A 25650-nucleotide genomic window follows, 5' to 3' on the forward strand; every position below is an offset into this window, starting at 1 on the left:
ACTCATGGGTCTCAGAGTACCCGTACCGCATAGTTCCCACAGCCACGTCAGCATAGATGTTGCTTCGAGTGTGGAGATACCAGCCACAGGGTAAGAGATTGTCCTTGACTCCGGACAGGTATGTCACAGTGAAGTATTCAGGCGAGTAGAGGGCGCCCAAGAGGGGAAGGCTTAGCCTGTTGATGTGTTTCATATAGTAGGCTTGAGGTCACTGCGCCAGATGATGTCATACAGGTATGCTTTTGATTTATTACAGAGGGGCACCATTTGTATTTTGATTCGGTTCTGCTTATCGGGGCGAGTTTCCCTATTTGTTGTCCTACCTATGGGTGAGTTCATGACTTAGTATTATGTTTATGTGTTTACTCCTGCTGGGAGATTCTATGAGTAATTGCCATGTCTATCATTGTTTTAATTCATTATTGAAAGTTACGAGACTAGAAGTGAATTCATGTTGTCTATTATGGCAGATTTGATGTGATTCCTGAATAATTTGGTTACGATTTGTGATTTGATACTCTACCAGGGTGAGAGTTCAGTAAGTGTTGTGATTTTATTGACAGAATTGAGTTAGTGGAAGATTTCAATTGGTATGATGTGTATTAGGCTTGTAATTCAGAGTTGAGGGTGAGACCCTCGCGATTCCATATGATTTGATATGTTTGAGTCGGGCTGCGTGCCACGGTGGAAGGTTATACCAGGATGAGATCCTTATGATTTGTTCATGTACTTTGATTTTTCCTTTTGAATTGATTCGTAGTATGGTACTGTTAGAGAGTTGTGCCTGTCGGGCTTGTTTGATATTTCCCTTATATATTTCTCTTTACATATTCAGTCATTTTCATTATGTACTTCTTGAGTTTTAGCTTGCGGGGTGTGTGCCCGGTGGTGTTAGTTGTGACTTGTTGATTCGGGTGTATAGTTAAGAGGTCTTCATGTTTTGTGCATCGTTGTCAGTGTTGTGGAGGTTTGAAACAGGGTTCTAATGGATATAAGGCTAATTGCCGGTGCTGGTTTTGATTACGGGCAACTATTGTGATCAGAAATGTTGTTATGGGCCTATGTGTGGTGTGTCTTATTGTGTAGTCGTACCTTGTGGGTGTAGGCATGAGTTGTTACAGCTAGTTGAGACTGATACCGTTTATGGATTTAGAATCGGGTCTTTTGAAGATAAATGGAAGGTGAGAATTTTGACTCTAAGGCTAATCGGTGTTGGTAGAAAGGATAAATTACAGTTGAGATGATGTCGTCAGGCTTATGTGAATTGGGATGATGTGGGGTCACCCGCGAGTGTATGTTGGATATATGCATTCAGTGATTTAAAGACTTCGAGGTGAGTCTTGGCACGTTCGAGGATAAACGTTTATTTAAGAGGGGAAGGATATAATGACCCGGCCGGTCGTTTTGAGAATTTAAGTCCCGTCCGGCGGCATAAGGCCCTGAACAGCTTCGTATTATGTGTATTGACTTGCGTACGTGGTTGGATTCAGTTATCGGGTGATTCAGAGTGATTTGGGACACTTAGTCCCTAAAATGGAAGCTTAAGTCATAGGATTTTGACCGTAGTCGGAACAGTGTGAAGACGACTCTGGAATGGAGTTCCATCGGTTCTGTTAGCTCTGTTGGGTAATTTTGGACTTAGGGGCGTGTCCTGATTGTATTTTGGAGGTCTGTAGCTCATTTAGGCTTAAAATGGCGAAAGTCAAAATTTTTGGAGATTTTGACCAGAAGTGGACTTTTTGATATCGGGGTCGGAATGCAATTCCAAGAGTTGGAATAGCTCCGTTGTGTTATTTGGGGCTTACCTGCAAAATTTGACGTCATTCCGGGTTGGTTTGATAGGTTTCGGCACGAGTTTTAGAAGTTGGAAGTTTTGGGAGTTCATAAGTTCGATTCGTGGTGCGATTTGTATTTTCGGCATTGTTTGATGTGATTTGAGACCCCGAGCGAGACCGTGTTAGGTTATGGAACTGGTTGGTATGTTTAGACGGGTTCCCGGGGGCCTCGGGTGTGTTTCGGATGCGCTACGGGCCATTTTCTTCTATTTTTTAACTGCTGATATCTGTCATCTGGCTTTCTCATTCGCGTTCGCGTCCCTTCCTCCGCGATCGCGTAGTATAATTTTGGAGGATGAATTATTTGTTCTCCGCGTTCGCATAACTCCTTCCACGATCATGGAAGCCTACCTTCCCCGTTCTTCGCATTCGCATCCGCTCCATCGCGTTCGCATAGTAGAAACTAGGAGCTGGGAGTTGGTGACCATTTCCTATATGCATTCGCACTGTTCTATCCGCGAATGCGTAAGTGTGCTTTCCCCTCCTTCGCATTCGCGTGCCGTTTCACGCGTTCGCGTACCCCAATTCCTCGGCCATCAATTTCCTTATTCGCGATCGCATATGTTTGTTCGCAAACGCGTAGCACTAATTCGGGCAGTAAATATTTTCTTCTCCGCGTTCGCGAGCTTGTCTTCGCGTTCGCGAAGCGCAACTGGGCAGCTTTCATTTTTCTTCTTCGCGAACGCGAGCCTTCCTCCGCGTTCGCGATGCTTTCAGACCTGGGCAGAATATAAGTTTTCCAAATCGAGGGTTAGGCCATTTTCATCATATTTTGACTTGTAGAGCTCGGTTTTGAGCGATTCTTTGTGGGTTTTTCAAGCAAATCGATTGGGTAAGTGTTCTTCACCTAGAATTTATAATATTCCATGATTTTATCTTTATTTTTATCATTTAATTTGTGTTTTGAGTTGAGGAAAATGGAGGTTTTTGAAAAAAATTTCAAAATGAAAAATCATGTTTTGAGGAATGAATTGGTATCGGAATTTGATAGTTTTAGTATGGTTAAACCCGTATCAGAATGGGTGTTCATGTTTTTGTGATATTTGTCGGGTTCCGAGGTGCGGGCCTGTGGGTCAACTTTTGGGTCGATTTTTAGATTTTGATACAGAATGAGGCTTTATGATCCGGAATAATTTCTTATGAGTTTTATTTGTGCTTCTAAGTTATTTTGATTAGATTTGAGCCGTCCGAAGGCCATTTCACCAAGAAGATCATTTTTGAGTATTAGTCTGTCTTCTTCGAGGTAAGTATTTTGCCTAACTTCGTGTGGGGGAACTACCCCTTATGAATTGAGTTTTCTATGCTAATTGTAGTCCGTGTACGCGAGGTGACGAGTACGTGCCCAGACTTATTTGTGAAAAATTGGCCTTTTACAGATTCTTAGGTCCTTATATTCATTGAATATGAAGTTGTTCTCGTTATGATTACGTTTCTTAATTTCCAGTTTCACTTCTACCTGTGTTAATTGGAATTAGTTGCTTCATGATCCACCCTTGTTGTTCATTTGATTCATATGTGCCTTAATTGAAATTGTTATTTCTTCTATTGCCATGTTATTTTTCCCCTAACTATTTATCTTTATTTGAAGTTATAATTATCTCTTTTATAATTGTTCATCCTTAATTGAGGCTATGATTATCTTTCTGCTGCTTATCCCTAATTGAAATTATTGTATCTCTTTCTTAATTGCCAACCATAAAAGAAGTTAGATACCCTATAATTTATTTGACTTGTCTTTATTTGGAATTATTCCTCTTATGTTAGCTCCCTCGTTGTCGAACTGTACATTGTGGACCGTTGTTACATAATATTTCCTTTCTTATTGAGTTGTTCTTATTATGACTAGCATTCTCTATTGTTGCTACTCCTTGTGAATTAGCTCCTCCGTTTCCTTGAGTTCTTGAATTTCTGAGTTGACTTATTCGTCGTACCCTTGTATTATTGTCATTGTTGTTGTTGTAATTGTTGTGGTGATGCACGAGGTTTCTGTCGTGCGGTTGGTTTTATTGTGATGCACGAGGTTTCTGCCGTGTGGTTGTTGTTATGGGATTGCACGAGGTTTCTGTCGTGCTATTGTTACTATTGATATTTGCACATGCGGCGTGACAAGGCGGGATATATATATGTGGGTTGCGCATGTGGCGAGACAAGGTGGGAACATTATTATGCACGTGTGGCGAGACAAGGCGGGCATTCATTTTACTATTGCACACGTGGCGAGACAAGGTGGGATGTGTCAGGGATTGATTTGTGATGATTTGCGATGGCCTGGGGGCATTCTTGTTGTTGATATTTGTGTAGTGGTACATTTACCTGTGTGAGCTTTATCTTGTGAAAACTGTGAGAAAATATTCTACGTGCTGTCCGTTCTTCTTCTTCCTTATGCTTATTTGCTGGTATGGACTATGTTAGGACACTTGCACAAGCATACACGTAGTTAAGCACTCTTATCGGATAAGAGGTGTTCTTGATATTGTTGAGCATAGATGCTCACCCTTGTTTACTTGCCTTCTATGTGAGAATGGATCTATTGGCACGTGAGTCATCAGTGCGGTTATGAAGTGTAATGAGAGCACAGGATGCCAAGTGCTAGGGTTCAGGTATTGAGACGCGTGAGTTATAATTATCCGAGGTTCGGTACCTCGTGGAGTCTGATGACTAAAACTTGATGTAAAAGCGGTTGTAGTTGTTGAGTTATTACTTGTCCTTGCTGTATTTGTGATTCCGGATTTAGGTTGTGTTCCATTCACGTTTCTATGTCATTTTTTTATGGTATTCTGCTGTTACTTGTTATTTCTTTTCTTGTTTCCATTACTATATTATGAGCCATATTGCATAGTCTTTATGTAGATATCATATTTCTGTTTTTCATATACTTATACTTGTTCAGTTTATTAGACCAATGGGTGTCTTGACTGTTCCTCATCACTACTCAGGTTAGTCTTGATATTTACTGGGCACCGTTGTGGTGTGCTCATTCTACACTTCTGCACATTTTTTGTGCAGATCCAGGTATTTTTGAAGTCAGTTGATCATTAGCTAGATGTGCGGATTATTGTTGTGGAGACTCAAGGTAAACCTGCTACTGTGTTCGCAGGCTTCAGAGTCACCTTCTGATTTGTATTCACATTGTTTACTTTGTTTCAAACAGTTGTATTTAGAAAATTGTAACAAACTCTGTACAGCTTATGACTTGTACTACCGGTTTTGGGATTGTAAATTGTATAGAGATTGTTATTTCAAAATTGTTTGATGTTAGTAAACATTGCCGTTATTTCAGTTAATGTTAGGCTTACCTAGGTTTAGAGACTAGGTGTCATCAGGACTCCTTCGGAGGGATTTTGGGTCATGACAAGTGCTTTCCTTCAACTGTGTTCTTTACATTTATCAGCCTAGATATCATGACTATAGGGTTTGCAAATAAGAATTTACCACTATAGTTTTGTCCAAAAACAGTCTAAACCTGATTGTTTAGAAATTTTGCCTATAGGACTCAAAATGATGAAGTCTTCCCATTCAACTATCCATGTATGAATCATGTACTTGATTGATTGAAACTGGTCATCCGTGCATTCACATAGAAACTATGTCTTAAGACTGACTAATCAAACTAAAGTAGTCTGTAACTGCCCGTCTTAGTTTACAATTAGAAGAGCATGTTCATAAGGTATTTTGCCTAACCATACTGCCATTACCCACCGCCATTAATTGTTATTCTCTTGACGTTCATGCAAGTCTATTTGTGAAGGTAAATGTGAGACATTTGTGCTAATTGCATCTTTACATGAAATCCTTACTGTTTCAACTATGTGGCGCCTAATGTTTTCTAATTTTGAGCAGCCTAGATCTAGTCTAGAACCACCTATATAGTGGTCCAATGCCTCCTGGGTCATAGGCATGGGACGGTAAGGCATGTGTAGGGCGTGACTTAGAATTGAACTAGTGCGCTTAAGGTAAACAACATAAAGATAGTAATCGGGTAGCAGGAGATAATAGTTTGTGCTCGTTGGATAACATGAGCAACCCTTGTACTCCAAAGGGTTGCGAAGTATTATTTATGTTGCACTGGGTGATCATTTAGGGTAAAAAAATATAGGACCCCCATTATGTCTTATTGTTCCTTATATATCTGTTTGTTGAGAAACCTAGACTTGACTAAGCTATATCTTGTAAACCCCCAAGAGTTGTACCACTTAGTTTATTAATGGACGAATTATATTCTTTCAAATTATCTCCTTTACTTGTGTATGCTTTCTTCAATTAATTGCTTCATCCTATTTTGAGTAACCAACTACTCTTTACTCCTTTAATTTGCATGCTCACTTAGAATAACTATTTACAATCCAATAAATCCCACATAGTTTAAAATTCAGTCGGGAACCATATTTGTGGACCTTAAAGAGTGCCTAACACCTTCTCTTTGAGGTAATTTGAGCCCTTATCCGATCTTTGATAATACGGACTAGTCAAAACATAGTTATTTTAAAATAAGTGTCCTAACGCACATTAATAAACATTATATGGCGACTCTTCTCTTTTAATACCCATTTTAAAAAGGTTGTCACACGTCGAAACCCGCTTTCGCGAGAAAACGAGGTGCGATAGCATGTTGACTCTACTGGGGATACTTAGGCTTTTACCATGATGAATTTTTGCTTGTGAGGGATTATTAACTAAGTTGCCTTATTTGTCTTCTTTATGTACATCCCTTTCCCGTCCCCTTACTTGCTTGAAATTGTTACACTATGAGCCTCCCTTTCCTCTCTCCTCTATTTTCTTTATTCAGTCATGTTTTTAGAATTTTGTGAATCATGCTAATTATTTCCCTTGTGTGTCCTTTTCCCTTTCTCTCCCGCTTATTTTATCACATTATTTAATACTGCCTTTATGTGTTTTTCACCATGTAAATTACATGAATATATGTTATTGCTTTCGCATAAGCATGTTTTCAACATCATGTTCCACTCATGCAAATTATCAACATAGCGGCGCTTGATGAGTGTCTGTGCTTTTCGTAAATACCCTTGTCAAATCGGAAAGGCTTATTAGCGGTAGACTAGTAGATCAGCGGTACAATCGATGGTCCCGTGCCTTTCCCTCTCAAGTTGTCTGTTTGAGAGTACTAGTCTAGACCCTTCTAGAAACCTACTGTGAATTAAAATGTGCATGCATCATATTAAAACTAGGATGGATTAAGTATGCATGGCGTATTAAATCCGTTCAGATAAACCTTGTCCAAAGTCCAAAGGGATATTTACAATCTCGAGGGACATATTCATGCTATGTGCATTACTTGGAGAATATGTGTCAACATGTTGACTATTATCGCTTAATTAATCAAATCAGAAAGGGGAAGGGCTGACTCTTTTGTTTAATGCAGAAAATGAAATGCGAAATTCCAGGTTAGGCATGGTCTAGAACTGTAATGACCCAACCGGTCATTTTGAATTTAGAACCCTGTTCCCCTAAATAAAACTCCCCGTATGTGCTTTTACTAATTTATGACTTGTGAGGATGGTTGGTTCGGAATTTGGAAGTGTTCGGGTTGAAATCGGATCACTTGGTTCCTTAGTTGGCTTTAAAAGGCCAAGTTAGACTTCGGTCAATATTTTTAGAAAACGACCACGGAATCAGGATTTGATGGTTCTAATAGGTTCGTATGATGATTTTAGACTTGGGCGTATGTTCGAATCGGGTTTTGGACAACCCGGGAGCGTTTCGGCGCTTAATAGTGAAAATCAACTATTATAAGGTTTAATGTTCTTTAAATTTAGTTTGGAGTAGGTTTTAGAGTAATTGAGGTCCGTTTGGAATTCCGAGCCTGAGGATAGCTCCGTATGGTGATTTAAGACTTGCACGCAAAATTTGGTATCATTCCGAGTAGTATAAGTATATTTCGGCGCGTTCAGAGTAAGTTTGAAGAATTTAAAATTTCTAAGTTGAATCAATTTGGTTTGGGGTATGATTCTTAATTTTGATGTTGTTTTACACGTTCTGAGGGTTCGAGCGAGTCCATTTTATGATTTCAAACTTGTTGGTATGTTCGGGCGGGGCCCCGAGTGTTAACCGGACGAGGCTCGGATAAATTTTGGACTTTGGAGCAGTAGCTGAAGCTTCCAGCTTCTGCTGCAAATGCTCAGCCGCAGGTGCGAGCCCACAGGCACGTGGATGACACAGTAGAAGCGGACTGGGCGCAGATGCGCTGGTACAAGCCGCAGAAGCGGGGTGCAGATGCGACGTATAAGTCGTAGAAGCGGACTCGCAAATGCGAGCTACTGACCGCAGAAGCGACGGGGAGCGCTTAGGGGAAGCCGCATCTGCAGTGCCTTTTCCGCAGATGCGGAGCCGCAGATGCGAAAGGGTTGTTTGGAAGAACCCTTAAAGAACGGGAAAACAGCCATTATTGCCCATTTCTCTCCATTCTTGGACGATTTTGGAGCTTTTTGAGAAGGGATTTAAACTAGCAACTTGAAGGTAAGTTAATTCTACATACTTTGAGTTAAATACATAGATTATGGGTAGATTATAACCTGTAAATTTTGAAAATCAAGGGTTTAGATGAAAAACCTAGATTTTTATAAAAATAAAATTTTAACCACAAAAATGGTAATGGAATTGGATGAAAATTGTATATTTGAGTTCTTGAGATTATGGGTAACGATTTTCTCCCAAAATTTCCAAAATCCAGGCACGTGGGCTCGGGGTGAATTTTAGAAATTTTACCATTTTGGGTTGGATAATTAATTTAATAGTCTAATTTCAAATTATTGAGCATGTATTAATTATTTTATATAACATTTGGATAGTTTTGGATTTTTCGGCACCGAATTGGGATTTTTAACGCGACATTTTGATCTGGAAGTGGACTTTTAGATAAGGTAAGTCTCTTGTCTAACATTGTAAGAGGAAATTTACTCCATAGGTGATTTTAATTAATAATTATTGTTAATTGTGGGGGCTACGTATGCACGAGGTGACGAGAGTCCCTGCGTAGCTAATAATTATGCTATGTCCGGGTAGTTTAGGACTCAAATCATGAAATACTTGTGATAATTGCATCCTCTATTTTAATTGAAATATTGGGGTTATATTGTAAATTGTTTAAGGGAAATAGTAAAAGATCGAAATTTCATATACTTGAATTTTTCTATAAATTAATGAATTGTTAAAATAAATTGTACATCCTTATGTGTTAGTTTTATAATAACTTCTCATTCCAGAGGTTCATAAGAAAATGTCCTCCTTTCTTGTGGAGCGGGCCGAACGCCTCGGCAATATAGATTCATCTATGGATCATGTCGCACATCCCTCTGGATCGGGTCGTACGACCTCGGCAAAAACCGTGCCTAATAATAATAATTATACGATACCTTGATATTTTATTGTAGCTTGTGAAGCTAATTGATGAATTAAAAATTATTGAAATTTGAGAATTTATTTGATTCTGTTGTTAAGGAAATTATTATTGTTCATATAAATCATGTTCAATTAAATGTTTCTATTTTTAATATTATGACCCATAGTGAGTGTCAAAGTCGACCTCTCGTCACTACTTCTTCGAGATTAGGCTTGATACTTACTGGGTACACGTTGTTTACGTACTCATGCTACGCTTGCTGCACTTTTTGTACAGGACTTGAGATAGGTGCTATAGGTGGACCTACCAGCGCGTACCCACGTTATCCAAAGGCTTAGTGGTGAGCTGCCTTTCTGAGCCGTTCTGTAGCAACTAGTGCCTCTTCCTGTATTTGTATTCTGTCTATTTTATTTCAGACGGTGTTTAGAAATGTTTGTATAATCTACTAGATTCTCATACACTTGTGACACTAGGTCTTGGAACACACACTAGTAGAATTTTGGATTTAATTATTTTTCTTGGTTTTTAATTTAGCAGACCTTTCATATTTTCTTAATTCTTGCAAGTAAGAAGAGTTTAATTAATCGAATATTTTTTAAAGAAATAAATATATGTTTAAATCACTAGTTGGCTTGCCTAGCTGTGATGTTGGGCGCCATCACGACTTATAGGAAATTGGGTCATGACAACATAGTATTAGAGCACTAGGTTCACGTAGGTCTCACAAGTTATGAGCAGGCCTAATAGAGTCTTGCGGATCGATACAGAGACGTTTGTACTTATCTTCGGGAGGCTATATGGTGTTAGAAAACTACCTTTCTTCATCTCCCATCGTGCAAATGATGTAATACTAAATAAATTTCTATTATTCTCTCACAGATGGTGAGAACGCACTCTAATGAGGTTCCAGACCAGGGAAGAGTTGCTCCCCCTGTTGTTAGAGGCCAAGGCAAAGGCCGAGGGAGGGCTCCATGCCCATGGTAGGGGACGAGGACGTCCCAGATCTGTTCCAGTTATGCCACCAGTGGGTCCAGTAGAGGATCCTATCATTGAGGAACAGGGCGAGGTGCCCGTGGCAGAGCCAGCTCTGGTGGATTTCACGTCTGCACCGGGATTCCAGGAGGTCATGGGCCATATGCTGCGGTTCATGGACACTATGACTCAGGCCGGTTTATATCTGGTAGACCCAGCCACATCTCAGGCGGGCAGAGGAGCACAAACCCTTATCGTACAGGCTCATGGGCAGGCAGCTGCTGTATATCAGACCCAAGATGCACTACCCGTGGGTGGAGCCCAGCCAGTGGCAGCAGCTATACCTAAGCCCAGACCAGTTGCGGCCGTCGAGCCGCAGAAGCTATTGGACAGATGGACTAGACTACATCCCCCTGTATTTAGGGGTGAGCGACATGTGGATCCCTGGGACGTCATTGATCGGTGCAGGGACAGACTACACAACATGAGGATATTGGAGTCTCATGGCTGCTGAAGATATCAAGAAAGTGTGAGCTAGAGTTTCCTCACTTGGGTTCCTGCAACACCAACATTTAGAAGTCTGAAAATACCTCATCCTTCTCATGTAGTCATCTAATGGTAGCTTGGCCTTCCACAGTCTCCACATAAAGAAGGAGATCTTGAAAGGTAGCCCCTTCGCCCATATAAACTTGTACAAACTGCTCTTCTGCTTGTTCTTCCTTATGTACTGCCAGACAGTCTTTACTGAGAAATGGCCCTTTGATTCCAATTGCCAAAAAGGCTTATCCCTCAATTCTGGACTGTTTAGAGGTGCTATTTTCTCCATAATGCGGTCAGCAATTTCATCTGGCAGAAGCTCCCTCAATAGCTCCTCTTTCTAGTTCCCATCAATCACCACATCACCAACATTCACTATTGTTTCATCACACCAATGATCAGGACATGTAGAATGGTATAAAGCACCCAGACCACTCCAGTTATCATACCAAAATCATGCATCACCTCTCTTCATTGATCTTTTTGCAATACTTGTTCCTCATAAACTCAATCCATAATGTATCTTTCGATCTAAAATTCAACCAAAACTTAGCAAACAAAGCCTTAGACACATTATGAAGTGATCTAAACCCATCACCTTTTTAGGCAAGCATAGTGTAGCCCATGATGCCCAATGTTTAGCCCTTCCATTTCCAGGCTTGCTCCAAAAGAATCTAGCAAACATCTTATGCAATTCATCAATCACATATTTGGGTGGATTCACAACTGATAGTAAATAAATAGGAATACTCTTTAGCACATGAGCAATTAGCACAGCCCTTCCTCCAATAGATAGAACTCTGCCCTTCCATGAATGTAATCTCTCCTGAACCTTGAGTGTGATAACCTTTTAGAACTCATTCTTCGTTCTACTATAAAAAATAGGGTATCCAAGGTATGCAAAGGGGAAAGGATGCCTCTAAAATGTGGTGATCAAATGCACCGTATTGGCTTCTTCAGTAGGTGCATTTTCATACATATAGAATGATGACTTCTCCTTATTAACTTTCTGTCCAGAAGTTACTTTATAATCTTCCAACATATTCATAACCAATTGTATAGCTCCATAATGTGATGAACTAAAAATGATAGTATCATCAGCATATAAAAGATAATTGATGTTTTTACTCCACTTTGGCATCCCAAATCTAATGAAGTTTGGATCATCAAATAAAGAATCTAATGATCTCCCTAATACCTCAACTGCCAGAATAAATAAAGTAGTGGAAAGAGGATCACCTTGCTTTACACCCCTTGTTTATTTGAAGAAGCCATTAGCTTGCCCATTCAATAAGACTGAATACTAGTTATTTGATACCAATCTATAAATCATATCAATGAAGACTTCACCAAATCCCATTTGCCTCAACACCTTTGTTAAGAATATCTAGGAAACTCTATCATGATTTTGCCATATCAAGCTTGATCACAATATTTGATGGCTTACCCCTCATTCTTATATCAGCGACAATCTCTTGAGTCAATAGTATATTCTCAACTATGCTCCTACCTTTAACAAATCCAGCTTGATTTGAAGATATTACGGTTAGGGAGAAGCTCCACCAATCTCTCATTAATCACCCTAGAAATGATTTTATTTGAGAAGTTACTCAAACTTATTGGCCTCATGTCTGAAAAGGTTGCCACATTCTTCTTCCTAGACAGTAGTACAAGGTTAGTATGAGTTATGAACTTAGGTAACACAGCACCACAAAATAATTTTTTGACCATATTGAGGACATCTTCACATGTAATCTCCCAGCATGCATGATAAATTTGACCAGTGAACCCATCCAGTCCACTTGCACTATCTCCATTTAAGCCAAAAATAGCATTCTTCACCTCCTCCATTGTTGGTTCTGCCCAAAGCTTAGCATTCAGCTCCTGAGTGATCATCTTTGGGATGTGCTTGATAATTTCAAAATCAGTAGGCACCTTGTCTTCCGTGAATTGATCCTTAAAAACCTCAACTGTCTCCTTACCCATATCCCCTTTAACTTCAATCCAATTACCATTGTTGTCCAAATTTCTGGACACTTGTAGTTTCTTCCTCTTCCCTTTGAAATGAGCATGAAAGAATTTTGTGTTTCTATCACCATCTTAGAACCACTGCATCCCAGCCTTTTGCCTCCAGAATTCCTCCTCCAAGTGCAAATATCTTGTAAGATCAACTTACATTTTGTGTAGCTTGGCTCTATTATTGGCAGTTGGATTGAGCTCAAACTCCACCTCATGGACTTTGATGACATCCTCCAGTGATGCAATCTTCTTAAAATTGTCTCCAAAAGTGGACTTACTCTAGATAGCCAAAGACTTCTTCACATTTTTAGCTTCTGTTGAAAGATGATAAAAGGATTTCCCATGATATTAGCCTGCCAATGCTCCTTCACCATCTCCAGGAACATGTGTTGTCCAGAAGTTAAGGAACTTGAAAGGTTTAATTACTTGGACAAAATTTATATTACAAGACAATACAAGAGGGGCATGATCTAATCCATGCTTAATGAGATGTTCTACCTCCAAAGAAGGAAAAAAATCCTGGAATTGTTGATTAGCCAAATACATGTCTAGCCTCTTGAAAATATAATCAATATTCGACCTCCCATTCCACCATGTATATAAGCTTCCTTTGAAACCAAGATCATATAGAGCACAAGTATCTATACAATGAGAAAAATCTTCAACTTCCCTGAGATAAACATGTAATCCTTCAAACTTTTCATCCTCAGAAAGAATGGCATTGAAATCACCTCCCACAAGCCAAGGTATTTCCATGACAGAAGCTAAATGGTATAGAGAATCCCATAGCTCAATTCTCTGTATAGCATCATACTCTTCATACACCAATGTTACAATTAACTGCTTATTCAGTACACTATGAAACAACTTAAGTGTAAGTTGTTGTTCCATATCAATCATGACCTCCACCTCAATGTCTTCATCAATAAAAGCCCAGATCTTCCCATTAAGATTTACTAAGGCAGTATGTAACCCAAACTTCCTCATATATACTTCCAATTTGTTGATGTTTTGCCAAGGCTCCATAAGACCAATTATGTAAAATTATACTTTCTATGAAGGTTAATCAACCTCTAGAAAGCCTTTTGAGTATTAATTGAACTCATATTCCAAACTAGTACATTATCCATAAAAAATATTTGGAAAGAGAGACCCCATTCCTCTTTGGTTTCACCCTTACAGGTACTAATTTCTCCTTTTATTTCCTTGTTTGTTTGGTCCATGATTTCTTCTTGTCAACACTTCTAGGTGATAGATCTCCTTCTTGTGCTATGGGTTGAAAGTTGACAACAGTTGACCCCTCATCAATGTCCTCCCTTAATTGTTCCTAATCATCCTACTTATCATCAACCGCTTGAACTGCCAATAGATTAGGCTCATGATTCTTGGCAATCATTCCCATCTCCTTTTGACCCTTCTGATTGATTAAAATGCCCTTAGCTAGAATACCACTAGTGACACCAAAGGTGTTTCCTGCCAAGATCCCAGGATCATCACTCCTAGGTTCTATAATTTGAATATGATCTTCCACATTACCCATATGAAGTAATTGACCTTGTTGCACCAAATTATTCTCCTGTCTCGTGTTTATTTTTATCCACAGCTCCCTTTGAAGATACCTGCTCAGCACCAGCTCTTTGTAAAATAGTGATAGTTTTCCCATTAGGGTTTACTATTATATTGGTAGCAGAAGTTACTGTTACATTGGTTACAGATGGCTTGCCTGTAGTACAATGCTTTCCTGAAAACACTGTATCAACAATGGCCATTTCATGACCATTCTTGCCCATATTAACATCACCTACACCTACTGCATCATCCCCAGCTACATAATGAACCTAGAAGGAATGCTAGGGTTTACTGTTCCATTGGATTCCTTCAAATCTGTGGATTGTCGAGGTGCTGCACTACTTGGACCTTGCTTAGTATGTAAATGTGGAGTTATTGATGTCCCCAACTTCCTTAAACTAATCGTAATTCTCACCTCATCATCAACCCTAGTTTGAAGTTGATTAGGGTTTACTGTAGAGATCTGCATAGGTAATAATGTTTGCTTATCTTCTTCATTCTCTTGGGCCTGGTATTTTCATCTACTTCAATCTCCATAGCCTCCACCTCATCACTCCATAAAGCACTGCTAGAATTAACATCATTGTTTGCAACATTATATTCAGATTCTTCAAGAGTTTGATAGGGAATTTCTTGACAAGAGTGATTAACTATGACATTGAGCTCCCTCAGCTCTTCTTTGCTCGTGCCAAATCTACTACGCACCCAGTCTATAGTGGACTCATTCTTATTGTCCTCCCCAATCCCAGTTACAATGGGAATATGTGTTTTCTCCTTAGTCGCATTATGAATTCCACTCTTTTTTGTAGTTTCCCTACTAGGTGATGGATTTGTATTTCTTTCCTTGTTTGCATCAGCATTTTCCTTGTGTATCACATTCAGTACCGCCTCCTTCTTGATTTGTTTTACTTGTTCAATTTCACCTTCTTCTAGCAAAGTAAATTTATTGCTTGTTTGTACTGGGGCCTTAGCATGATGTTCCACCTTATTAGCTTTATTCCCTACTGACACTTTACCCTTTACCTCATTATTCTTCTTTGAACTTTGCTCGACCTCCTCCACTACTTCACCAGTTTTATCCTCTTGTGAGGCCTCATTATTGTTCTTTCTACGATTGTCTCTCACTTGTGTCCACTTCCCATTAGGATAGCCAACTACTTTGCCACTAGTTAGAATCTTAAGAGGTGGATCAATATTGTTCAGCTTCTCTTATCTTTTATCCCTGATTGCACTTTCCTCATTTGGAACTTCTGGAACTAATTCAGGATGCAAGATCCTACAGTCTTCTTCACAATGACCCTATGGCTTGCACTCCTTACAGTGCTTAGGCATGTAGTCATATTGGATCTTCACCCATTTGGATCTTACCTCTCCAGTAGCTTTATTAAGCACTTGAATCAACCTCCATTTTGACACGGGCACAACTAGGTCTAGTCTTGTTTTATGTAGCAATATCAACATGTAATGGATTTCCTACAGCTAAAGCTAATGAAAACAAAGATTCCTTGACAAAGAAGGTAGGTGGTAGTGTTGGAAAGTTGTCATGCCCCAAACCTTAGGAGGCATGGCTAGCACCCAGTGACATACTCGACTCGAACATACCACTATGTAACTATGAAATTTGGATGGGTAACCCTCTACTTAGGCCGACGAGGCATACCTGCAAGCTAACAATACCAATCAAGACCGAGAGGGCCATATTATGAATTATCTGAAAATAACGCCCCTCTCATCTGAGGGGTAAACAGACCCAAAAGCTCATATATATAACTATGTAGGATGACGAGGCCACCATGAACATCTACTGCTATATAAAATATACATGACTCGTCTACAAGACTCTAGAGATAATTAAACTGTATCATGGTCGGGACAAGGCCTCGGCCTACCCATCAAACCTGTATATATAAAATGGACTCAGAGGTCTAGACCTGGTAACTCCGAGGAAGTGGAGCTTACCAACCAAGTTGATGTTTGACTTTGTCTACTAGGAAGGTCTATCCAGCTGTCTAGCAAGACCTGCAGGCATCAAATGCACCGTCCCCAGCAAAAGGGATGTCGGTGCAAAATAATATACTGAGTATGTAAAGCAACAGAATAACTGAAAGCTAAAACTGAATTGTTAATATAATAACTGAAAGTAATTGGGAGTCAAAGATAATATGAAGATATGCTTACATGGTGATACTGACTCAACTCTATCAATATAGTATGTAAAATAGTTGTCTGGCCCTATAAGACTCGGTACATGCAACTGCTCTGTATATCAGCCATTTTGGGCTTGCTCATAGGTGCTCGGCCACAATAGGCTCGGTATATAGCTTACCGTCTAATCAGAGGTTTCCAAATAGGGGCCTTCCCACCGATTATAGCTCGATTGTGGTGAAAATAGTGTGTGTGTGTGTGTGTGTGTGTGTGTGTGTGTGTGTGTGTATATATATATATATATATATATATATATATATATATATATATATATATATATATATATATATATATACAGAGAGACTCTCTACTCTCTTGACTGGAAGAAGACAATACTTAACTAGATATAAAGTCCCGATAAGAGAGAATACGATAACTTATGAGACTAGGATAATGTACATAAATTCAGGAATATAAACTTCTCATTATATCTCGTTATCATTAGCCTTAACATACCTTATCACACTCTGTCTAATAACCATGCTGAACTCGTCTCACCACACTTTAATCTACAGTAACAATAATAGTACTATGTTAAGCTACGAAAGATCCAAGTATCGCACAGTGAACGACAAGCTTATTTTATATTAAAACGGGTGGCATCTCCCCCGTTTTCCTTGCTTTCCCAAGTAAAAAAACCAATAAGAGCCCATTCAAACTTCACCTATATACTTTCAACACCACAACACAAATCAAGCTACATAACAACAAGTGCATAAACATCACCAACGAAACTACTATTCAACACGACGAACGATAAGCTCAGATTGAATCCCTTTTGAACCCTTTAACCCCAAATTAAATCATTCATTAACTTAACAACATATCCAACATGATATTAAGTGCAATGGGATGACTTCTAACCTCTTATTCATATCCAAATTCACCCTCAAACAAACACAAGTACAACTTTCCATTGTTATGTTGTCCTTTCTCTTCATATTCACAGTACCAACATCAAGTTTGACATGTAGACAATACATTTATAATAAAAACATCATAAGAAAGTCATAATCCAAGGTTTCCAACCATTTAAAGTTCATGGAGACAATCTTTCCAAAGCAATCCATTAAAAACAATAATATCTCAAACTATTTCAAGTCTCCTCTTGTAGTATTTTGCTCAAATAATGCAACTAACATACAAACAACTTCAAGCAAATGTAGTAGGTTGTTATAATCACCTAAAATAGTAGAAACAACATGAGTAAAACATACTTACTCAAATCCAAATCGTGAAAATCCCCTCCAAAATCTCCCAAAACCGAGCCCTCTAACTCAAAATATGATAAAATAACCAAAACCGTCAAATTCAAGTATTAAATAGGCCTTCCTAGGTATGCACATCGCGATCGCGGAAACAACCACGCAATCGCGAAGAAAAAAAATGCCTAGCTGCTGAACCCTTTTTCGCGAACGTGACATAATAGTCGCGAACGCGATGACCAATTCCCCAGTAACTAAACGAATGTGATGACCCTCCCGCGAACGCGGAGAACAATTACTTGATGCCCCCTTCCAGCTTCCCTTCTACGCGATCACGACATCCATTTTGCGATCACGAAGGCTAAAACCTTCCAAGCTTTGTGAACACGGAGGAAATGAGGAAATGGCCCGTAGCCCATCTGAAACACACCCGAGGCCTCCGAGACACCGACCAAGCACACCAACCAATCCCAAACATAACACAAACCTACTCGAGACCTCAAATCCCACCAAACAATATCAAAACTACGAACCGCACCTTAATTAAAGTCTAATGAACTACTGGACTTTCAACTTCCAAAACTCACGCCGAACTATGTCAAATCAACTCGGAATGACCTTAAATTTTGCATGCAAGTCCAAAATGACACAACAGACTTATACCAACTCCCAGAAATGCAATCCAAATCTGATATCAACAAAGTTAACTCTTGGTCAAACCTATCAATCTTATTTTTCTTTAGCAAATATACCACTAAGTTGTATGCTTAGTGGTGGTTTTTATTAATAATAAGAACAAAATACAAAAAAGTTGTCTGGAAGTCTTACAAAATGAAAAAAGCTAAAGCATGACATTACATCAATCCTATTGCCAAAGCTGAACAGTACATTCAGCCTTAGTAATATATAATGAGCTAATCCAACTTGCATATATATAATTAAACTTAGCCAAGTGCTTGGCTTAGGACTGATCATCCCAAGATTGCCCCATATGTTTGAATATTGCATACATGAGAAGTAACTTGAGCGCTGCAAATCCAAAGTGATTAGCTGCTTCACATTACTCATGGGAGTAGAATTCCCACTTTGTAGAGTTAGTATTCGTGTTGGGACGCCCGCAGATATGCATATGAGCCTTGTCCAACTTCTTGACATCCTACTCTTCTTGTGACTTTGAGTGATCGATGAGTGATTGTTCTTAGTGTTTAGAATTAAGATCCTCTTGGGCTTGCCTTCAACTAGCATAGCGCTTGTAGAATATACCTGGGAGGTCCTCTAAATGATGTCCAAACAAGTCACAAAATGAATCAAATTCCCATGTCCCAAATAGACACTTCTGGGTAGTATGAGCCTCCTGCGTGTTCCAGCACTCAATGTTATTTCATGAACCTTGTTGTACCATTTTTGTAGAGCCTCCAGGGAGTAGACAATGTTAGGGCATTCAAGCCTTTTAGTGTGTTGCTCCCCGATAGTTTCAACCTAGCACACATTATAATTCCAGTGTGGTATATTTGTGAGAGGCTTCCTTGATTGCTTATTTTCTATCTTTTTGAACTGGTAAATGTAGTGGTTGCACCTTCTGTGAATAAGCATCGAATATGCTAATACCACCTAAAAAACTTTGGCCATAACATAAACTTCAGCTCCAAACATTGTACCTGCAAAAAAGCAAACTATGTTAGTATAATACATCTTCTTACTCTCCTCCATATGGATTTGAGTAGGAAGTATCATGTAATCTCCTCCTCCTGTTAGTTCCCCTTTGTCAAAACTTCCAGTCCTAACAGAAATCCTCCTCATCATTCTCATGTTCTTCCAGTACTTCATCATTTAGAGTTTGGCTTGGTTGTTCTTACCCTAATATAGGGTATCTGAAGCTTGTCACTGTTTAAAATTTTCCTTCCGTGTGTGTCCATCTCCTCAAAGGAGTGGACCTGTATCATAGCATGTTGCTCCAATGTTAAGTTAGCTAAATGATCAGCTAGCTTATTACCTTCACGTAGTACATGCTCAACCTAGAACAAACCCCTAGTCATTAAGGCCTTAATCTCCTCCACATATTGGACTATGCTCCAAGGTGGCTCCCAAACCTCCTCCAGCACCTTCTTCATTAGCAATGAATTAGTTTCAATTACGCATGGAGGAAACTGTAATTGGATCATGTACCTTAAAGCCTCCAGAATTGTCTGTGCTTCAGCTATATTATTTGTAGCATCCTCAATTGAATCCGCTTGTGCATATAAGAGATCACCAATACCATATCTTATACAAAAACCATATGAATCTCCCCCATTGTCCCCTCTACATGCCCCATCTGTAATACGTTTTATCCATCCTACCGAAGGCAAGTGCCACAACACTCTAATATACTTCAATTTAGGAATATGGTGAAATAGTTTATCATGTAAATCTGGCCAGTTAGCTGTAACTCCTGTGAGGTTTGGCCTTCTTATCTTTAACAACATTTGAATGGAGATTGAGATTTGAAAAATCAACCTATTGGTGGACACACTTTTCCCTCGCAATCCCGAGTTCCTCATTTTTCACAAGTGCCATACAATCAAACTAGGCACAGCCTGATACACTGGGTTCAAACTGGCATTCACTGGTCTTCTCCACCATTCATTGACAACTTGTACAAGCTGATTACCTTCTATATTAATCCCTGCTGGAGCACTAAAGTATTTCCAGATGAACTTAGCCACTAGAGATTTTAGGAACACATGTGGCAATGCTTCTTCCTTAGGATGTCTACAACACCAGCATCTTGAGGTTCTGAAGTATCCCAACCTTAAAAAGTAATCATCCAAAGGTAGCCTTGCTTTCCATAGCCTCCACATGAACAAGCTGACTTTAAATGGCAATCCCTTGACCCACATAAACTTGTACAATTTGCTTTCTTGTCTTATTTTCCTTATGTACTGCCAAGCTTACTTTCCTGAGAACTTACCTTTGGTTTCCAGTTTCCACCATGGCTTGTCATTCTGATTGTGAGCTGAAGGTGGTGTAATGGTTTCAATAATATGATTTGCTAACTCATCTGGTACTAAATCTCTCAACTGATCCTCATTCCATGCCTCATTCTCCACAACTTCATCCAAATGTACTATGGATTCATCAGACCAATTATCTGGACCTGAAGCATGATAAAGAGGTCCAAGTCCAGTCCAGTTGTCATACAAGAAGTAAGAATTTCCACTTTTTAATTGCCACCAAATCTGATGCTCTATTTGATCCCTCATTTGAAGTATTTTCTTCCAAACATGTGATCCAGCTTTCCTAGGAACCAATACTTTATTGATCTTCTTACAGTACTTATTTCTCATGAATGTAGTCCATAATGTATCTTTAGTTCTGTAGTTCCACCATAACTTTAAAAATAGGGCTTTAGAAACATCATGAAGGGATCTAGATCCAGTACCTCCCTCATCTTTAGGAAGACATAAAGACTCCCATGAAGCCCAATGTTTTCCTCTAGCATTTCCTGAGTTACTACAGTAGAACCTAGCAAACATTCTATGTAGCTCAGCAATTACATATGCAGTTGAACTCACATATCCAGAAGATGAAAGTAGCAGAAATGAGGATGTTGAGGTGGATGTGCGATCACACTAGGATGGATAAGATTAGGAATGAAGATATTCGGGAGAAGGTGGGTGTGGCTCCCATTGGTGACAAGATGCGGGAAGCGAGGCTTAGATAGTTCAGACACGTACAAAGGAGAAGCCCAGATGCTCCGATAAGGAGGTATGAGCGACTGGCTTTGGAGGGCACGAGAAGAGTTAGAGGACGACCTAAGAAGTATTGGGGAGAGGTGATCAGGCAGGACATGGTGAGGCTTCAGATTTCCAAGGATATGGCTCTTGATAGGAAGTTGTGGAGATCGAGTATTAGGGTTGTTGGTTAGGAGGTAGTTGAGTCTCCCTTACTTCGTACCTTTGTGAGGCTAGTCTGGTAGGTTTTTGTCGATATCAGCTAGTGGCAATATTGTGTCTTACTACTTATTCGTTTACGATAGTACCGGGTCTATGTATTGTCTATCGCATTTGCTTTGCATCTACTTTCTCATTTCCATGATGTTATTTTCTGTGATTTCTATTGGTGATACTGATATTGTCTGTTTTCGTCTTCTTGAGCAGAGGGTCTTTCGAAAATAACCTCTCTACTCCCTCGAGATTGGGAAAAAGTCTGCGTACACATTACTCTCCCCAGATCCTACTAGTGGAATTTCACTGGGTCATTTTTATTTTTGTTGTTGTTGTTGTTGTGAGATCAACAGTGCCCTTCCCCCTATGGATAATAATTTGCCCTTCCAGGATTGTAGTCTTTGTTGCACTTTGAAAATTATATCCTTATAGAACCACTTCTGCCTTCTACTATAGGATATTGGACAGCCCAAGTAAGTGAAAGGGAAGGATTGCCTCTAAACTTCAGTGATAAGGAACACAGTATTGACTTTATCTGAAGGAGCCTTTTCATGCATATAGAATGTTGATTCTCCTTGTTAACCTTCTGACATGAGGCTGCTTCATACTCCTCTAATACATTCATAATCAACTGGATTGCCCCTTAATGTGAAGAACTAAAAATGATTGTATCATCAGCATAAGATACATAATTGATATTCTCAAATCCTATAAAGTTGGGATTGTCAAACAATACATCCAAAGCTCTACCAAGTACTTCGGCAGTCAGTATAGACAATATGGGAGATACATGATCCCCTTGCTTTACACCCCTTGATGATTTAAGGAAGCCATTTGCATGTCCATTTAGCAATAATGAATACCACTTATTTGACACTAATCTGAATATCATGTCAATAAACACCTCACCAAATCCCATCTGCCTTAATACTTTAGCCAAGAACTTCCATGAGACCCTATTATAGGCCTTGGCAATATCCAATTTGATCACCACATTGGATAGTTTGCCTCTCATCCTTATATTAGTCACTATCTCTTGAGTTAAGATAATGTTCTCCACTATACTTTTGCCCTTCACAAAGCCAGATTGAATAGGAGATATAAGAGTAGGCAATAGATCAACTAACCTTTCATGAATCATCCTTGATATGATCTTGTTTGAGAAATTACTCAAACTAATTGGCCTCATGTCTGAGAAGGTTGGTACATTCTTCTTCTTAGGCAGCAGTACAAAGTTTGTGTGTGTGATAAATTTTGGAAGCTCAGCACCACAAAAGAAAGCCCTTACCATGTTCTACCCATCTTCACTAGTGATCTCCCATGCAGTTTGGTAAAACTGCCCGGTGAATCCATCTGGACCACTTGCGCTGTCCCCATTTAGCCCAAATACTGCAGCCTTGACCTATTCCATTGTTGGTTCTTCCCATAATCTATCATTTTGCTCCTCAGAGATCATCTTTGGTACATGACTGATTATTTCAAAGTTTGTTGGTATCTTCTCCTCAGTGAATTGAGCTTGAAAGAACTCAACAGCTTCCTTTGCCATCTCCTCCTATGAATCAATCCAGTTGTAATTGTTGTCCAATATTCTAGATACCTGCAGCTTCTTCCTTTTTCCTCTAACATGAGCATGGAAGAATTTGGTATTTCTGTCACCATCCTTGAACCACTGCAAACCAGCCTTTTGCCTCGAGAATGCTTCTTCTAGATGATAATATCTAGTTAGATCTCCCTCCACCTTATGTAGTTTGGCTCTATTTTGAGCTGTTGGATGAAACTCAAACTCAATTTCATGCACCTTTATAACATCTTCCATAGCTACAATCTGTTTAATATGTCCCCAAATGTCTCTTTGCTCCAAGCTGACAATACCTTCTTCGCATCCTTTATTTTATTTTGAAACACTATGAAAGGATTGCCCATACTATCGGTGTTCCAATGCCCCTTGACAACTCTCAGGAAAGTATCACGTTTTTTCCAAAAATTAAGTAGCTTGAATGGCTTCTTAACTTGGACAATGTCAGCATTACAATATAATACTAGTGAAGCATGGTCAGAACCGTACTTGATCAAGTATTCAACCTCCAAAGCTGGAAACATATCTTGAAACTGTTGATTAGCCAAGTATATGTCAAGTCTTTTGAATATGCAGTCCATATCCGATCTCCCATTCCACCAAGTGTATAGGCTCTCTTTGCATCCAAGATCATATAGTGCACAAGTGTCTATACAATGTGCAAAATTTGCTACTTCCCTTAGATAAATAGGAAGGCCACCATATTTCTCCTCTTCAGACAAAATAATATTGAAATCACCCCCAACTAGCCAAGGTGACTCCATGTCGGATGCAAGGTAGTACATAGAATCCCATAGTTCAATTCTCTCCACAGCATCACATTTGGCATATACAAGTGTCACTATCAATTCTTTTCCAAGATTTTTGTGAAATGAGGTTAAAGTCATTTGTTGTTCCATATCCGTGATAATCTCCACATCAATATCTTCATCAATAAATGCCCATATCTTGCCATTTATATTTGCATAGGCATCATGAATCCCTAGCTTTCTTCTATACTCCTCTAGCTTGTTAATATCTTGCCAAGGTTCTATCAACCCAATCAAATAAAAGTTGTACTTTCTGTGAAGGTTAAGTAACCTAGTGAAAGCTTTTTGTGTGTTAATCGATCTCACATTCCAAATTAGGGCATTATCCATAGGATTATTCGGTTATAGAGATCCCACTTCTCTTTATTTGTAACCTTACAGGTACTGACTTTTCCTTTTGTTTCCTTGTATGTTTCCCAGTTGATTTTTTAGTGTCAAGACTCCTTGGTGAAATATCTCCATTCCTAGATACCTGCTGAATATTGACAGCCGTTGATTCATCTTCAATATCCTCACCTAAGTCTTCTTGTTCACCCATGTCTTCACCTACCACTTGAATATCCAAAGGATTTGATTCATGGTTTTAGCTGCCATTCCCAGCTCCCTTTGACCTTTATTGTTAATGAGAAGGCCCTTAGCCAATATGCCACTGCTAACACTGAAAGTTTTCCTAGCTAAAATTCTGGAATCATCAACTGTATGAGCAATAAGTTGAATGGCATTATTACTTTGTCTAGTTTCAGGTGTACCTGCCTTAACATCAAGTTCAATTTGATCTTGAGCTTTTCCTGTAGCTTCCTCAAACCCCCAGTACCCAATTCCCTGGTTCTCATTGCCTCTTGTATCGCCTTGAACTGAAGATTGTAAACATCACCAAAATTAGGGTTCACTGTAGCAAGCAGCTCAGTAGTTACTGTTCCATTGGCCAGTGTAGTTGTTGAAGCCTCCTCTATTGATCCACTCATATAAATAGCCTCTTCATGTGATCCTTTACCTGCCCTAAATGATAAAGTAGTTGATCGTTTAGTATCCCCTTCTACAGCTGCAACCATAGTTTGTGAACCCTTAGGGTTTACTGTAGCATTAGGGCTTATATAATCTGCCTTTTTCTCATCCTTGTTACTTCTTTCCTCCTTGCTCCTGGGACTATATTTTGTATTTGTAATTTCCTCCAATATCTCAACCTCATCACTCCATAAAGCTCTATTAGAATGTACTTCATTTTTTATAATATTGTCCATGGAATCATCATGTGTTTGCGATGGAATGTCCAGCGAGGAATGATTAGTCATGATATTAAGTTCCCTCAGCTCCTCCTTACCAGTTCCAAATCTCCTATGAACCCATTCAATTATTGTTTCCTTTTTATTTGCCTCATTAATCCATTCCTTGCTAGGATTAGGAACTTTTTTATTTGCAATTTGAATCCCAGCCTTCTTAGGAGTCAATTTTTCAGTAGCATTCCCAGTTGCATTAGGAGTTGCATCTGTTGCCTCCCTTCCCTCAATCTTCTCCTTGTGTAATACTTTCTCTACAGCTTCTTTCTTTATTTGTTTGTCTACATCAATCTCACCCTCCTCCAGTAATGCAAAATTGTTACTAGTTTGCAATACTTTTGAGAAATGTTTCTCAGTAGCACC

General features: G+C 39.3%; 2 protein-coding genes across 2 annotated transcripts; both read right to left on the reverse strand.

The window, feature by feature from the left end:
* Nucleotides 1-10698: 10698 nt before the first annotated feature.
* Nucleotides 10699-12687, reverse strand: LOC142166440 (uncharacterized). Its single transcript, XM_075225731.1, has 5 exons — nt 12246-12687; nt 11645-11904; nt 11300-11533; nt 10864-11041; nt 10699-10721 (listed from the first exon to the last, which is right to left on the reverse strand). Exons 1-5 carry the CDS (start codon nt 12685-12687, stop codon nt 10699-10701), a joined length of 1137 nt encoding a protein of 378 aa, XP_075081832.1.
* Nucleotides 12688-23443: 10756 nt separating this feature from the next.
* LOC142166443 (uncharacterized) lies at nt 23444-24548 on the reverse strand. Its single transcript, XM_075225744.1, has 2 exons — nt 24385-24548; nt 23444-24281 (listed from the first exon to the last, which is right to left on the reverse strand). Exons 1-2 carry the CDS (start codon nt 24546-24548, stop codon nt 23444-23446), a joined length of 1002 nt encoding a protein of 333 aa, XP_075081845.1.
* Between the last annotated feature and the right edge of the window lie 1102 nt (nt 24549-25650).

The sequence above is a fragment of the Nicotiana tabacum genome, chromosome 2 (assembly GCF_000715075.1).
Source record: "Nicotiana tabacum cultivar K326 chromosome 2, ASM71507v2, whole genome shotgun sequence".
NCBI lineage: Eukaryota > Viridiplantae > Streptophyta > Magnoliopsida > Solanales > Solanaceae > Nicotiana > Nicotiana tabacum.

Excerpts from the sequence above, each read along its gene's own strand:
- LOC142166443 (XM_075225744.1), bottom strand. The coding sequence starts at position 24,548 with ATGGGTGAACAAGAAGACTTAGGTGAGGATATTGAAGATGAATCAACG. Across the intron at positions 24,282-24,384 it reads GAAAAGTCAGTACCTGTAAG|GTTACTTAACCTTCACAGAA; the intron begins GTTACAAATAAA and ends AGCTTTCACTAG.
- LOC142166440 (XM_075225731.1), bottom strand. The coding sequence starts at position 12,687 with ATGGGTAAGGAGACAGTTGAGGTTTTTAAGGATCAATTCACGGAAGAC. Across the intron at positions 11,534-11,644 it reads CTACTGAAGAAGCCAATACG|GTTCAGGAGAGATTACATTC; the intron begins GTGCATTTGATC and ends ATCACACTCAAG. Across the intron at positions 10,722-10,863 it reads GAAGAACAAGCAGAAGAGCA|GAACCCAAGTGAGGAAACTC; the intron begins GTTTGTACAAGT and ends TTGGTGTTGCAG.